The 14,737-nt window shown below is 44.0% G+C and overlaps 1 protein-coding gene across 1 annotated transcript in view; it reads left to right on the forward strand.

Moving 5' to 3' along the window:
* The window catches only part of LOC109856368 (serine-rich adhesin for platelets), a 59,799-nt gene extending 47,135 nt beyond the window's left edge, over positions 1-12,664 (forward strand). Inside the window, exons 2-8 of the mRNA XM_020431540.1 lie at positions 3,542-3,792; positions 5,245-5,411; positions 5,643-5,846; positions 6,620-7,192; positions 7,296-7,749; positions 7,888-8,767; positions 8,862-12,664. Of these exons, the coding sequence (XP_020287129.1) occupies positions 3,542-3,792; positions 5,245-5,411; positions 5,643-5,846; positions 6,620-7,192; positions 7,296-7,749; positions 7,888-8,767; positions 8,862-10,099 (3,767 nt within the window). The 3' untranslated portion in view covers positions 10,100-12,664. The remainder of the gene's footprint in view (positions 1-3,541; positions 3,793-5,244; positions 5,412-5,642; positions 5,847-6,619; positions 7,193-7,295; positions 7,750-7,887; positions 8,768-8,861) is intronic.
* The last annotated feature ends 2,073 nt before the right edge of the window (positions 12,665-14,737 follow it).

Genomic DNA, 14,737 nt, shown 5'->3' on the forward strand with positions numbered 1-14,737 from the left:
CGAGAAACGCATCTCCGCGCACGCGAAAGATCTATATAGTGAGTCTCCGGTTAGAGAAAGACTAATTCTAACGCACACTCTCCGAGCGGTCGCAAGAGGAGATAATCCAAGCCCGGTTTACTCGCGCGCTTTCCTCCGAGAGAAGCGAGCATGAATTACGCGCTTTCTTGATATCTTGGTTTCAGCCGTGGCCTGCGAGGAGGCCAGCGGAGCAACCGGTAAGCCGTCTGTCGGTCCCTCTGAAAGGCCGCGCGAGCGGCCCTTCGGGGCACTTTGTACAGCCGAGGCTCATCGGCTACAGCGGACCTCCCACGGGCCGACCGGCTCTTCACCATCGAGAAGAGACTCTTCTCCTCGTTCTTCTTCTTCTTCTCTCTCTCTTTCTCTCTCGACGTTCTCTTGCCCGTCCTCCGTGTTTTCCGTTCTCCTTCGCAAGCCTGTCTCTCGATTCGTCGAACCGCTCGGCTTCGTGCCACCCGATCGACGACGATTCCATGCTTTCGCTAGCTGAGAGTCGAGCGAGTCGAGAAAGAGACCCCGCCGGATGTTGCGAAACTTCGGTGTGAACTTCTCGCGCAGGTGAGACGGATAGTTGAAAGTTAACGAGAATTTCGAATGAAACGAAGATTAAATTGAATTTGAAATATTCGTTTTCTGATAGTATCCAGTATTTTATATTATCTGGCAACTATAGTATCTTCATGATTCTTAAATGGGATTATTATTCTCTGAATAGGATTTTATCTCGCATAAATATCCAACGCATTTAAAACCGAGAGCATCGGTGCGGTTCTGTTTTATTATTTTCCATCCGGACCCCATACGTCGCTGCCAAGTTACTATTGTAATTAGTTCATGCCAGCCGCGATTACGGTGGATCGTGCTGATTTGTGAGAAACGATTGCGACTAGCTCGAAGCCTATTATTGTGAGATCGGAACGTTCGTGTGGGGCAGTGCTTACTCAGGTGTGCAACTATTACGAACACGACTATGCCTACCTCGCCTCTGTCTCTCTCTCTCTCTCTCCGTGAGTTTTACCCGCTCATATTTCTATTCTCATGACCGAACAACCTGCGCAGTCGGCCTTGACTCGTAACTCGCTCTCTTCTGGCGTCTGTAAAAAATCTCGATCCGGCCCTCTTCTACTAACAGCCGTGACGCGCTTAATGCCGCTCGCCGCGCATTTATGTATTGAGACGAGAGCTCCTCAGTCCGAGAATGCACTTCGAGTGCATTCTTCAGCAAAATAATTCAAAACCACTGATTTTGTTTTTTTTTTTTTTTTTTATTGAGAGATGAGAGGTTCGCTGAGATTTGAAGAATTGTAACGGTCACTTAATTTTATTGTTTAACCACACAGATCGTCACTTCGCTATATTTTTCAAATGCAAAAAACCTACTTTCTTCAAAAACGCATCGAAAACTGCATCAGCATCTCTACAATCTCCTCCAAAATGCTAAAAAAAAAAATAGCGTTTTGTACAAAGATAACTTTGTGGAAGAATTTCTGTGTGGGCGAATGCTGGAACATAGAGAGCTTCGATTATGTTCGCGCGCGCGCGCGCGCGCGATGAGATTGCAAGAACATCATGATGGAAGGTCGAATCCGCCGCTCGTCCGCTCAGAAGGTTGTACCCGCTGTGTAGTTATGTGCATCGGCTTCCGAGGTTACAGACGGTTAGTAAGAAATACTCCACGGACGATTGTATCGAATCGGACTGCGGCAACTCGGCGGAACACACCGGCAAGTCTCTCTCTTTCTCTCTCTTACTCGCTCGCGGCCCGCACGTACACGCATCATTTCTGTTTATATACTGTGGCATAAATGCCCGGAGCAGTCGTGCGATATTACTACCTTGCTTCATAATGAACCGTTAGCGTAACTCTTAATGCCGAAGTATTCCAGAAGCCATTTGGAGCGTAGACGGACGAAGGATTGATAACAGGGGAAAGAGCTTTTGATCTGGCAATTTTTTTATAAAATCTCTACGATTTGCATACGTACAACATCAATGCAGAAACTCGTCGTTGTTTTTTTTTTTTTAATAAATAAAACAATAAAATTGTTAACTACACTAAAGATTCGGTTTTGAATAAATAAGAGAATGGTCGATTAAGCATATGCTCATCGATCGTAAACGTTTATTTGGCGATGCAGTTTCGCACAAAGAGGGAGACCCCTATCGCGTGTCGGAACAACCGACAGTGATTAACCCTTCGTGGTATTGTGCGAAACAAAAGGAACAACAACGCGGGAGAAAACACAAGAAGCGCACGCGATAATGGGAGTGCTTCGAGAAAAACACGCGCGTTTTTATTGTCAAAGTACATGTATTGCGAGCCCCCAAAAACCGGCTACAAAACAAAGTCGGCAATTAAGAACCGTTTGAATAAACGACGTTAATTGCGGGAGTCAAGGTGTTTGCGGGATTTCATTGTTATATACGATATCATCGCGCCGATCATCAAAAACGATAAAGGGCACGAGTCCGACGGGCGTTGTGACTCATCCATCACTTGATTTATCCGGTTCGCGTGGAGTGTAAGCATCTTTTTTTTGTGCCGTCTTGTAATAACCGATTTTTCGACAAAGAGAACTTTCGAAGTCCACTACAGGGTGTCCGATAATAGTCGTATCACCGCTCGTGGACAAATAGAGAGGCTCATACTGAGTCGAAAAGTTTAATTATCACTTTGCAGGATTCTCAATAGGACTTTTGTAGTAAAATATAGATAGTATAAAACTTTTCGACTCAGTACAACCCTCCGTATCTGCCCACGAGCGGTGATACGGCCATTATCGGACACCTTGTATAATAATTCAGCAAAGATTTAGTAAGTCAGTTTACGGTATTTTTTTTTTGTTCATGTGTATATCACTGGCCCCAAACGTGTAATTGAAATCGTTGGGTAAGAGCCTCGTCGTCAGAAATTAAGACCCCGTCGGTCTTTCGGTCGCGGAAGAAACCGTTTCTGAAAACAACCGGAAACGTCGAATCAAGCACGCCCCCTCGAGCGCGGGTGATGGCGTGAGTTAAGCTTTTTCTTACCGATTTCATGGCTACGCCTGAGATGCGTGTGCTGGCGGCGCAAAAAACCGTGAATGGAACATGTTTACAGTTAAGATATGTCAGCGGCGTGATATCGCCCGCCACCACTTGACCGGCAAAAAAAGTATATTACGAAGCTAAAATACTCCATTATGCGAGACGAGAAAAAGAGCCGCAGTCGTGAGGGCGTCTCTTAAATTTGATGTGAGGCGCGCGAGACATTCCTTTTTTTCTCCATCCTGATTCCACAACCGAACGTCCTCTTTTTTGCGTCACGATAAATCTTTCTCTCACTTGTTTTTTTTTTTTTTTTAGTAAAAAAACAATACAAAATAATCTTGAAAAGAAAACTAACACGTTCATGATTTGCGATGCTTGGGAGAGGGGATAAAATGATGGAAATTACACGCGACCACACGTGGCAGTCGAAACCTGAAATTGACTCTACGATCTCTCGACGAGAGTTAAAAAACCGATGATTTTGTTACAGCGGAATCGGATATATGCACTTTCGCGACGAGAACGGAACATTTTCACGTCACGAATAAACCATCGACGGGACTCTTCACGCCGGACACGCGGCCGAAGGCCCTCAAGGAGCTGTACGAGCTCGCCGCCATAGTCGCCGTGCGAAGTTTAGACTCTTTGAGGAGGGATGGCAGCTCGATGGACATGTTTCTCTGCACGCCGATTCTCGGTAAAAGAAGACGGGATCAAAGCCTCGAAATCGAATCCAGAGTCGTAAGTAAACTTCTCTCTCTTTCCGTCACACCGAGCGTCGTGATGTATCAGCTGACCAATTGATACTCTTGCGTTTTTTTCTCGATTTTCTACAGTCCAGATTCTCGTATCAGCAAATCGAATCGATTGATTTCTCGTTACAGAAACACACACACTTCACGTTACAAAAAACACGAGACAAATATGGGACGGTAAACGACTTGATTGTTATCGCGAACAACCAAACGCGAAGAGATTACGCGACGTCCGCACGACTTAATCATTCTCGACCTGAGACATTAACTTCCGACTATATCTATAGCGGACTCAAATCTGACCGCTTTGCCTACTTAATTCGACGTAATTGCCTTTCACCGCGTAATTGAAGAGTTCGTACAGTTGAGCCCCGTTTTTTTTTCTTTTCCGAAACGTAATTTTGTCCAAGACAACGTTTTCTCCGCGTTTGACGTCAAACGTGTCGCGGTTAAACTCGGCAACATTGTTTTTCTGCACTTGACTGCCGGCATCAAACCGGTTTTTACAACCGTCAAAAACGGAGATAATAGTGTTCTTAAATAACGGAAGATCGTAAGTCTCCAAAAATTTATATAGCGCTTGAAGTGCGCGAAATTAGGGCCCTCACTCTCTGGTGTGCGAATCGTTTTTTTTTTTTTTTTTTTTTTGTTTTTTTCGCAGACCGGTCGTCGCGCGAGCAGCGACGAGAGTGCATCGCGTGGAAAAGTCGGCGGCGCGATCGTCAGCGACTACGATCCGTTCCGTATCCCGCGCGTGAAATCCTTGCCCAGTCGGCGAGGATTGACAATCCTCACAATGGGTTAGCATCAACGCGGATGCGCCGCGACGCGTGAAACACGCGCTTCTTCCTCCGGCGCGGTGTCGAGTTTCCGCGCGGGGGGCGAACGGGACGCGCGAACCTCTTGTTCGCCGGACTCCCGGATCCCGCGGAAGACAGCGAGTCGTTTCGTTACGTGTTCCCCCGCGAACACGGGTCGCATAACACACACACACACGCACGTTATACATAAGCGAATACGATATAGATATGTAGATACAAAATGGTACATCTCTTTCACACGACGGTACATATGACAACAATCACTTTCTCAAGTTTTCGCGAAAAATTAATGCTTCGTGTAATTATTTTACATAAGAGAGAGATCTAGAAATTTTTCAACAATAAATAACTACATTAATAACAAATAGTTTTTATATTTATATTAAATAACAAAAATAACGCAATTGTTTTTGCACCTATTTTCTATTTTTTTCTTATAAAAATTTCCGATTAAATTTCTTAGATATATTTTACCATTTGTGCGTGTGCTTATCTAACAAAGATAAGGGAAACTTTGTAGATAATTATGCGAAAACGGTGTAACAGACCGTGCGCAAGAAAGAGATATCTCGAAGAAGGGGGCGGTGACTTGATTGCATGTGTTACGCTGTTTGCAGCCGGCCGCTATCGAGGATCTGCGAAGATGGACATCCGCCGAGGCGCTCGGCGACGTTACCGTACCGCCGGACTGCGCGTCCAGGATTCTGAGCGACACGACCTGCGACGACGCGGTCGATCATAAGCTACCTAGCCCCGAGGAACAGGTTCAGGCTATTGCGCTCAAGTAAGCGGTTTATCTCAACGTGTCGCATTTGATATATCACCGCGGATAAAGAATTGTATTGCGAAAACCGTCGTTCGTGTAAACGGAAAAAGTTTTCCACTGTCGAAACTACGCAAGATCAATGGCTGACTATATTCTGCCAAAAAAAAAAAAAAGAAATACATTTTTGTTACCAACGACAGGCCAATAAAACTTTCTATTGTGATTCCGAAATATACGCTTTTATCGTAGATTCCCGGCGGAAATAGTGGCGGTGGATGTGAGCGGACGAGGTTTCGAAAGGATGTCGATGAGAAGGAGATCTTTGCTGTCAGGACCGGAGACACAGGAAACGACAAATGTGAAGAGACGGTCTCGGCCACGCAGACCCAGAGGAAAAAGACGAAACACGATCGCCGGCACTGATCAGAAAGAGATTCGACAAGCAATCGGAGGGTTAGTGTTGTCTCATTGACTTTATTGAGAATTGCGGAAACTCACATGAGCATTTTTACATTCTTCTAATAGTATTTTAAACGTTTTTTTTTTTTGAAAATTACAGTTTTTTTGTGCTTGCAATCTTTGCGTGTAATAAAGAAACAATTTTTTTTATAATTTTTTTAGTGCATCGTAAAAAAATTGTAAGAAGTTTCGTCATTTGAAAAAAAAACACCCTCGCTAGATGCTTGCAATCCTTTTCAACTTTCACAACACAATAAACACGTTCGCGTATGTATTTTGCTCGGATTCATCGCGTAACGCAGTTCTGTTGTTGCTGCGAACGTCGTTCCCGAGATCTATGCCTTGAAAATAGTCGGCGATTTGTCACGCTCGATAAACTCGCGCTCATATTTTCGCGGCCGTCCGAGCACGGAGAGAATCTCTCCCTCTACTCGCCGCCGCGTGTATGTACCTTTGTATTTCCATTACCGCGATAATACTTGCGGATCATCTCCGGATATCGTTGTCGCGAGATATCGCGCGGTTCCGATCGCACGCGCGCAACATCGGGACCTCCCACACGTCCCGGTAATTCAACTCGTGTATCAATTGAAATACACGCGGATAATAAATCTGTAATAAAACCGCGTGTCGCGCGGTTCGCTCGATTAATCATACCGCGCGCGCATAAATTCTCCCGCTCCTTAAAGGCGTCATGCAAATCGCGTTTCACTACGGCGTCTACTCTACATCGTGCTCACGTCGTTTGCGTTATTTATCGCCCGCAGAGAGACGGCTGGCGACGAGCCCGAGGAGACAATGCCAAACGCCACGCCAAGAGCGCATCGTTCGGCGAGCACCGACATCCTGGGTACCGCAAAGAAGGACTCGCCTACAGAGAAGAAGTCGCATTTCAACACGTTGAAGGCCTGGGGCATGTCTAGATTGAAGTTGATTAGTCCGAAATCGAATCAACAGCAGCAACAGCAGCAGGAGTCGACGGCGAGGACTACAGAGAGGAGCGAACAAGCGCAAAATCAAACGCGAACGCCCGATGAGGTCAACATCTACGAAACGGTGACCATGAAACGCAAGAGGGACAAGTCGCACGAGAGAAAGCCCAGCTCGTCCAGTTCGAGCGGCAAGAGCACGGCCAGCATACCGGTGTCGATGCCAAGTACGGACAACAAACAGCCGAGCGTGAAATTGCGCGAGAGCGCCGCCCAGAGACGAGAACGACGAAAGGGCAGCAGCAACCGCGACGACGCGCCGCACTCGAGCTCCGGCAACTGGAGCGCCTCGTCCGAAAGCGGAAGGGCCAGTATTGGCAGCGAGACCACTACCACTACGCATCAGCCTAAGTAAGAAAAAAAAGAAGACATTCGTTTCTTCAACATCTCTAAGAGTCTGTTCCAAAATGACTTAAAAAAAAAACACTTATTGAATTTTATTATACTGTTTCAGATCAACGACGACAGCCTCGATCGGCACGTCCTCCACTTCCTTAGCTTTAAGCCACATGAGACGACTGAAGGGAAGAGACACTTCGGCCTCGTCGTCGGTAACCTCCGAAGGTACCCTGACCCCGGATATCATCCAGGACATTACGGTGATGCCCTTCTCGGACGATGGGGAAACATCGTCGGTGTATTCTTGCGATACAGAGGGATATTACACCTCGTTTCACATGGACTCGGGTCTGAAAACGCTCAGAGAGGAAGAACCTATGCCACAGAGTCCTTTGACCAAATCGAATGACATTGGCTCGGACCCAACGTCGCCGGTTGTCGAGAACGAGTACGAATTGTTCGGTAGAGGATCGACCTCGACGACGACCAGTTCAGCTGGAACGGTTTGCACGGCGCTTTTGGCACCCCCACCTCCCGAACGCAAGTCCAGTCTCACAGTTGTCGCTATGGTACGATCAACCTTTTGTACACTAGTTTAACTTCACTAAATCTCTGGATTAACTATTCAAAGAAGAATATGAAGATATTCGCCTATTTTTTTGTGTAAAAGGAACTTAGATGGTCGATATGCTCTACTTTACTAACAGGTTCATGGTCAAAATCAAACCGGCGACGAGTCGCCCGACAGCGGTCACAATACGTCCTCGTCGCCCGTCGAGTCCGCCTCAAGTCCGGCCTGTACCGGTCGTTCGTGCTCCGAATTCGAATATTCGGAATCCAGCGATCTAGAAGGTTGCGAGCGGATCGAGAGAATCCGCTCGAAGACGGCGATAACGACCAGCCGGATTCCGTCGATGTGCGTGATCACGCCGCCCGTATCCGATGATGAACACGCGAAGGACACTGAACAGAGCGAGAAGAAGACGAGCGAGCCGAGGAAGACTGATCTTCAGAGCGGCGGATCGGTGCTCATGTCCGCCACCGTCGGCACCTCCAAGATGGAGGTGATCAACGGCCAAGACAAAAATTTGTATGCTACCGTGCAGGTATTACCGGCAGCTGCCGCCAATAATAATGACAAGCCGGTCGCGACGATGGGTCAGTCTTTGTCAATTAAAGTCAGTCCACTGAGCGGCGTTTTGGACAAGCTTCGCGGCGTACTTCCGGGCAAGAAGCACACCACGAAGAGCGGCGCTGTGCAAGAGGTGTCGAACGCGGACTCCGGCGACTATGTGACCATAGCCGACGTGAGGAATAACAACGACAAGCGTCCCGCGGGTCCACCTTCATCGTCGTCCTCGTCGTCGGGCATGACTGCCGTTCGACCCACCGCAACCTATGCCAATACCGATATCTTCAAAAAAGACGCGGAATACGTCAGTCTGAGCGAGTTACCGAAAAAGCCGGACTCGTCGTTGGAGAGGAAGAGACAGGGTGCTCGAGTCACTCTGGACTCCGAGGGCAAAGTCGTCTACTCGTCTGACAGTCTGAAGAGGAGAAAAGGAGCACATACGACATTTAATCCAGGTATAACAATTGAAGAAAGCTTTTAATTCTTACAAAATTATATTTTTAAGTTGTCTTCAAGAAATTAGAATACGTTAATTGCGTTAATTTTCAGGTCCCTTTGTGAGAGAAGGAGTGTCACCAAGCCCGTCACCGTTGCTGCACCGTGCAATGCCGAACATTCGCGCTGTCACGAAGAACAGCGACGCCGTGGACGGTCCAACAAACATCCAAACGTCCACGCCGCCAACGTCGCCCCAGCTGGGCAAGCTGATCATTCGGGCGGCGCGAAGTCCCGATCGCGCGGCTAGTCCAGATTACGTACGCACACCGGCGACCGTGGTCGGCCCCACGAGCCCGACCAGTCATCACAGACAGGTTCGCGGGGCTTACGTCAACGTGCAAGACGACGAAGGTAAGACGACGTCCGGCACTGACGAGCACCGCGATTGCACCGGCCGCGCCAGTAGATTAGAGGCACGCGCTTCTGCGATTGCATCATCACGCTCTAAGGACGAGTCCAGGCAACCTCTGGACAATTCGAACCCAGCGCCGTGCAATAATAACACTAAACTCCCGGAACCGAACGCGTCTGCGAACAAGATCGGAATCTGTCATGCGGGCGCGCAAGTAGATACCAAACAAAGATTAGATCGTGACGAGCATCACTCGCCGGAGCTCAACGGTGATGCTCCCGAAGCGAACGTTTCGCGCGTGACTCCGCCCAAGTTCGATCATCCTGTCGGTCCGAGTCCCACGAGTTTGCGACTAGATTTCGAGAAATCGGATCTCTATCCAAAGAGCCTACGACCGACCGGTAACACGCCCAAATTAGGTAAGAAACTCTTAATTTCGGACCTCGATACTCCAAATTTCTGTAGAAAGAAATCCGATAGTCAGAATACAGCCGAGGAGAACGTGGAATCTAATACCTGCGATAATAGTGCTGATAAGAACGCGAGTGTCGATTGCGCGGAATCGGACGCGCGAGCCGCGAAGAAATCCGCCTCGGTGCGGAGCGACAGAGCGGATCGCAAAGTAAAGCGCAGCGAAAGCTATCGCATGGCGAACAGTCCCATCATGTTCATTAAGAAATTCTCCGCGAGCCAGACAGAAAAGTCTAAGATCAGTAGGACGCCTTCGGAGGAGTTACAGGAGGAATTGTTGAAGGAGAGAATCAATTATCCCGAGACGGTTTCTAGTCCGGAGCCGCGGCTCGTCAACAGTGCGGCCTTCGACATGAAGTCAACAAATATCCCATCAGTACCGCCGACCAGTCCTAGACCGAGAGCTACGGATCTGGAACCGGTCAGAGTGCTCAAATACTCCAGTACCGATACAGAAATCTGGTAAAGAACGCGATAGCGCAATTACAGAATAATTAGCGGCGACAATGCCAGTTTTGCAATGTCGATATGAAGCGAAATTGTCGATTCAACGACTTTGTCTTCTATTTTTTACGTTTTTTTTTAATCAAGATCAATGTAATTTAAACTGAGAATTCCTCGGATTTCAAAACAACTCGAGAACTGCGCTTGGAAGTATGTTGATAACAACACAGATGCTTACTGGGGAGTATCTATTGATATAAGGCGGCAATGCTAGTTTTGCAATATTGATGAGATAACAAAACTCTTTCTTTGTTATCCGCACAAGCCGAGTTACACTTGAAAAAAAAAAAAAACACGTGAACAAGATAGGCTCTATGAAAACGATTACACGCTCGGGGAGTGTGATATAATGTCACTTTTTTATGACTAACAGTACTAAGTACATTTGTACTGGAGTACGTGCTTCTCAAAGTTTCTTTGGTATTAGACTTGATTTTATCTAGTTTTCTTGTCAGTGAGATTAAGTTATTCGGTGAGCAACTAGTTTTTTATAAGCGTTTTTGTAAACGTTTTAAAATTAAATCAATCTAAACTTTTTTCACGCTTTTTAAAAAGTGCAGTATAAAATATAATCTTTTTTTGAGGGGGAGGGGGGGGTGTAGGAAACAGTTCAATAGTTTTACTATTTTTTTGTTAGTTCAACTCTGATGGAGTGCAAATGTTTTTTTTAGTATATTTCTATAAATCCACTTATAAAAATAAATCTCCCAAAAAATCGACATTTAAAACAATATACAACTTGTTGTTTTTCGATCGGGGAGTCTGTTATTGCAAATTTTGCTGCACGGTAAGCTTTTTGCGATATCTAAAAAAATAGCGATGTTTTCTCGTCGAAAATCCGGTATTTAGCGCGCGATGTTTCCCGCTGGAAAATTGCAAGTTTGATAAATCGAGACGCTCCGTTGTCAGATAACAACGGTAGAGATCATCGCGTAAAATAGATTGAATGAGTCGGAGGATCGCGTCAAGGTCTAATCAGATAGAATTGGAGCGCGAAGCTGCGGGGGAGATATCGGCGCGAGCGATTGCAACGCGTTATGCAAAAGACGGCGGCTTGGATCGTGCCGCTTGGATGTCACGTCACTTCCCATGAACCGACGACAAACGGGAGCAAAGACCGACAAATCGTCGGATCGTCCACCCGCAATGACGACAGCGAGAAATCTCTGCTAATTTTTTCACGCTTGCGCGGAACAAAGATACAATACCGGAGATATACGAGCACTGATCACGTTGTTTTTTGGTTTTTTTTTTTTTTATCCGACAACATACAATCGATCTTCCAAGCTGCGGCCAACGAACCTCGTCGGTGTGCGTTTCACATTGTCGACACTCATCGAGTTCTCTCTCAAACAACAGTGCGTGGAATATTTTCGAGTTCAATAGTTTTCGAGTTTCAAATCGAGTTTTATCTCACCGCGAAGAAACGTGCGTTTGACACACTTCTCAAAATAAAATCTTCTCTTTTATCTACTCGTTAAACCCTAACGTGACTGTTTTATAAATACCGTAATAAACATTTGTGAAAATTAATGAAATATAAAATATCGTTTTACGATGTTGTTGCGAGTCCGCGCCAATTATAATGTATGGACTAGAGCCGATCAATCGAACTTTCGCATTGTAATTGTTTGTTTCGAGATCTAAGCAAAGAGGGAAAGGACACAAATCATAAAATATCTTGAAACTTTCCACCCCAAACAGGCGACTATCGCAGGGGGGTGGCGAGTATCTTCCGCTTTAACGCGCCGCGGAAAACTCCCACGCAGACTCGTCTCCCAGCAAAGACTTACTTTGTTAACCCTTATCAGCGTTATTAGCTGGCTCAATAAGCAAGCGGATTGCATCANACGCGATATTTATCCCGGCACGATAATAAGTCGATAAACAAAAATCTTCGCTGCGAGGATTGAAATACTTTNGTGCGGATTCCGGTTTCTTCAGTGCACTCCGGTCGNCACGACCGGATCGTATAATTGCGTTTGTTCCCTGCCAAAGTTCTTTTTTTTCTCGAAAAGTCTCCGTTCTCTCGCGTACACTTGTNAGTACTTCGAGTAAGAACTAATGTAGCGACACAGAAAACTGACGCATTATTATTTTTATACAAGAATTCTGTACGTTTCAACTGTCATTGTGTCTTTGATCACGTCTTTCCAAAAATCNGTCCGATTTNANTTTATCTCTCGCGATATNACGATTTTTTTGACTCTATCCACGAGATCAAGGTAATCGTTACCGGANGATCGCGAAAAGAGNTTTGCGAACTTCACGTGACAGTCATGATTCGTCGAATGACTCGCCGCGAACTCGACTTTTTAGTGTGGCGCGATGATAANACGCCGTTATCGGTTTAAAAACGAGGAGAAAACCTAGTTGGTAGACAGGCAGTCGCCGCGCGGCGACTGTTGATACGACGGCGGAGCGGTCGTAAGTTCGATTTGCAATTCTCGATCAGTTCGCGAATCGTCGCGGTTGTACTTCAACATGTTGGCGAAACATCTTCTCTTCATTGCGACCAGACGACCACGTAAGTAAACATTTAGAACAATTCACGTTGTCGCGTTTGTCTTGTAAATCGATAAAATACATGTAAAAAATGTTTAATTTTCTAAATTTTTGTAATTTACAAGTATTTATATAGTTTTATAAATTTATAAGTATTTTTCTCATATGTACAATTATCTAAAAATGCAACTTTTATAATTATCGTACAATTTTTTAATATAACAGCATCGTGTAGTTGTGTTTACAATAGATTCCTAATTTCTGTAAATATTTATTCTCTTTTTTTAATTTATTTTATAATAAATATTTTATTTTGTAATATGCCCAATAAATAAATTTATAATTGTATTCAAAACATGTGAATTATTAATAGTGTTCTCGAAATAATCAATTTTTGTTTATTTATTTTTAAGAACAACAGAACGAAAATTGTCATATGACACATTGACTTGCCACGTTGAAATATTAGAAAAAGATCCGAGTTTATTTTATGAGTTCTAATGTCTTGATATGTCACCTTATCGTATCTTATCATCCGTTATTTATTATTATCAGTCAATTGAATTGTACCGCGCATATATAATTATATCTTCTGTCAAGTTTTTTTTTACTTGGGTGACCCGAACTTCTCTCCTTGGCGATGGATTGATTAATTGATTAAAAAACAGAAAGAAATATGACCTTGTGTACATGCCTTGAACCTGATTAATTTCTTGGCTTGATATTAAAGCTAAAACATTTTGTAACAACCCATGCGAGAAAAGTTTATGTTTACGTGAATCTCGATAAGTTTATTTGTCTTTTACGTTACTTAAAAATTTTTTAAAGCAGTACGCATCTTTATCGATACAGATTTTAGAATATACATGAAAATTTTAAGTACCATTTTTTTTTCTTGCTTATGTTTGCATTATAAATTATATGTACATACGTATACATGTTTATATAATTAATACATACGTGATAATAAGATTTAAAAAATAATATTTTCCGTAAATAATAATGTATTCTAAAATTCTCTGTAAAACATTAAAATTGTATAATTGATGTATACATCATTTCTTTGTTAACAAAATGATTGTTTAAACNTCTACCCCTCCATTAAATATCTCAAAGTGAGCAAATAAAGAGAAGCGCTAATTGTCTGTCAAGACTACATTCGTGTATCAGTGACATTACCGGGGGGGGGGGGGCGAAGCATTAAAGTGTCAAGAGATCGCGTGAGTAACCGTTCGCTTATCGGTATTGCAAAACTAGCGATTGTGTAAAGAAGCCTCTAAAAAGAAAGAGAGAGACGATGAAATGCCTCCACAATGGAAAGAACCACGGATCGAAAATACGCAGAGAAACGTGAGGTTAAAAGAAAAACAAAAAAGAGTGAGAAAGAGTCGATCCTCTGTTTATTAGCAGAATCTCTGTCGCAGCTCCGGGTTAAAAAAATCGGAATAATCACAAATTTTGCAATCGCGTTGTTGAAAACAAACTTTCCATTAGTCCGTCCGATTTCCTAAAGTATATTTACATTTATATCGTCAATAACAATATTAGCGTTTGCACAATACCAACACGAATGGGACGAAGTGATAAGCGGTGCTGCGACCTGTGACGCTTCGATATCTGCGAGAAAAAAAGATTTTAAATAGAGAGAGAGAGAGAAAAAAAGCAACACGTGAATTGCGCAAAATCGCGGTCGGACTTCGATAACAGTGGGCCTAATCGCGGATAATGCATGCAATTTTTATAAACAATGTTACATCAATGTGAAATTTTGGCGTCTAATTTGAGAGAGATACGTGTAGATAATTTTGATTGAAAATCCGTCCAATTTAGATTTATGAAATATAATTATATACGTCCGATACGACAGTAAATAAAGAATCGTTGCGAAATCGGCTACATAATGGTTTGTAATCGATGGTTCTCTTCGTTTTATTATTTATTCGAAGAACAAATGTATCATGTAACTATATAGATATGCACAAAGTATAATTTCGAATATAGTAATTTCTGTAATTAATTATTTTTATACATAAATACAAAAAGTTTAGCGTTTATTTATATATATACATATATATATATATATATATATATATAT

The sequence above is a fragment of the Pseudomyrmex gracilis genome, unplaced genomic scaffold, assembly GCF_002006095.1.
Source record: "Pseudomyrmex gracilis isolate BER0280 unplaced genomic scaffold, ASM200609v1 scaffold_116, whole genome shotgun sequence".
Lineage (NCBI taxonomy): Eukaryota > Metazoa > Arthropoda > Insecta > Hymenoptera > Formicidae > Pseudomyrmex > Pseudomyrmex gracilis.